We start from the raw sequence: 1,438 nt of genomic DNA, 5'->3' as shown, positions 1-1,438 counted from the left end.
CGAGCGCGCGTACCGTGCCCGTCGGTCCGTCTTCCCTCTCCCTACGACAGAGTAGGGTGGTAGTGTGTGTGTGTGTGTGTGTGTGTGTGGGAGTGCGGATGCGGACACTCGCCCACCCACTTTGCCCCTCTCATCTTTGCTTTCATCGCCTGTGTGTTCTGCCCGTCTCACGCGCTTACAGCCACGCGGCGTGCGTGGGCCGGCTCCGCGCCCCCGACGTGCATAGTGTTACCGGATGCTGATGCCCCCGCCGTGTAGCGCCTGTGAGTAGTTGCACACAGCCCCATAGAGTGGCTTTTTTTTTTCCTAGCTGTTTTTTTTTGTTTGTTTTGTTGTTGTTGCAGCTGTGCGTGTGTGTCTGTTGCTGCGTGCGTCTTTGTGGACTGCGCAGAAACGGGCACTGATTTCACCGCTGCGCATACAACACACATGCAGCACGAGGCTGCGCCTGCACCTCTGTGGTGGCTGCACCCCGATACGTGTCTCTCTTTGCTGCGGCGCTCTTGCACGGCCTTAGTTCACCTTCTTTTTCTGTGCTTTTTTCGTGTGTTTTGCGGTGCAGAGTAAAGCAACCTGCGTTGAAGCAACCCCGAAAAAAGAAAAAAAAGGAAGATAATGAGCCGATCCAAGGAAACTGCACGGAGCAAGCGCACCATCACGTCCAAGAAGAGCAAGAAGGCGCCAAAGGCCCCTGGTGCGGCGACAGGCGTGAAACACGCACAACGGCGCTGGCGCCCGGGCACCGTGGCGCTGCGCGAGATTCGCCAGTTCCAGCGCTCCACAGACCTCCTCCTGCAGAAGGCGCCCTTCCAGCGCCTGGTGCGTGAGGTGTCGGGCGCGCAGAAGGAGGGCCTCCGCTTCCAGAGCAGCGCGATCCTTGCAGCACAGGAGGCGACGGAGTCCTACGTTGTGTCACTGCTCGCCGACACCAACCGTGCGTGCATCCACAGTGGCCGCGTGACGATCCAGCCCAAGGACATCCACCTGGCCCTCTGCCTCCGTGGCGAGCGCGCGTAACCGTGCCCGTGGTCCTCTTCCCTCTCCCTAGACAGAGTAGGGGTGGAGTGTGTGTGTGTGTGTGTGTGTGGGAGTGCGGATGCGGACACTCGCCCACCCACTTTGCCCCTCTCATCTTTGCTTTCATCGCCTGTGTGTTCTGCCCGTCTCACGCGCTTACAGCCACGCGGCGTGCGTGGGCCGGCTCCGCGCCCCCGACGTGCATAGTGTTACCGGATGCTGATGCCCCCGCCGTGTAGCGCCTGTGAGTAGTTGCACACAGCCCCATAGAGTGGCTTTTTTTTTTCCAGCTGTTTTTTTTTGTTTGTTTTGTTGTTGTTGCAGCTGTGCGTGTGTGTCTGTTGCTGCGTGCGTCTTTGTGGACTGCGCAGAAACGGGCACTGATTTCACCGCTGCGCATACAACACACATGCAGCACGAG

At 59.3% G+C, this 1,438-nt stretch overlaps 2 protein-coding genes across 2 annotated transcripts in view, besides 4 other annotated features; both read left to right on the top strand.

The window, feature by feature from the left end:
* Positions 1-55, top strand: part of TraAM80_08931 (histone H3) — a gene marked incomplete at both ends in the record, with an annotated part of 351 nt that extends 296 nt beyond the window's left edge. Inside the window, one exon of the mRNA XM_029385645.1 lies at positions 1-55. This exon is cut by the window's left edge and continues 296 nt beyond it. Within this exon, the coding sequence (XP_029234485.1) occupies positions 1-55 (55 nt within the window).
* Positions 56-62: 7 nt separating this feature from the next.
* Positions 63-89: a microsatellite.
* A 206-nt stretch (positions 90-295) lies between these two features.
* Positions 296-367: a microsatellite.
* A 248-nt stretch (positions 368-615) lies between these two features.
* TraAM80_08930 (histone H3) lies at positions 616-1,017 on the top strand (the record flags this gene model as incomplete). Its single annotated transcript, XM_029385644.1, has 1 exon — positions 616-1,017. The coding sequence occupies one exon, from the start codon at positions 616-618 to the stop codon at positions 1,015-1,017; it is 402 nt and encodes a 133-aa protein (XP_029234484.1).
* A 47-nt stretch (positions 1,018-1,064) lies between these two features.
* Positions 1,065-1,093: a microsatellite.
* Positions 1,094-1,293: 200 nt separating this feature from the next.
* Positions 1,294-1,364: a microsatellite.
* Between the last annotated feature and the right edge of the window lie 74 nt (positions 1,365-1,438).

Source organism: Trypanosoma rangeli (genome assembly GCF_003719475.1).
Source record: "Trypanosoma rangeli strain AM80 chromosome Unknown Tra_15.4_contig_00484, whole genome shotgun sequence".
NCBI classification, from domain to species: domain Eukaryota; phylum Euglenozoa; class Kinetoplastea; order Trypanosomatida; family Trypanosomatidae; genus Trypanosoma; species Trypanosoma rangeli.
This window is presented reverse-complemented; position numbering and strand designations above follow the sequence as displayed.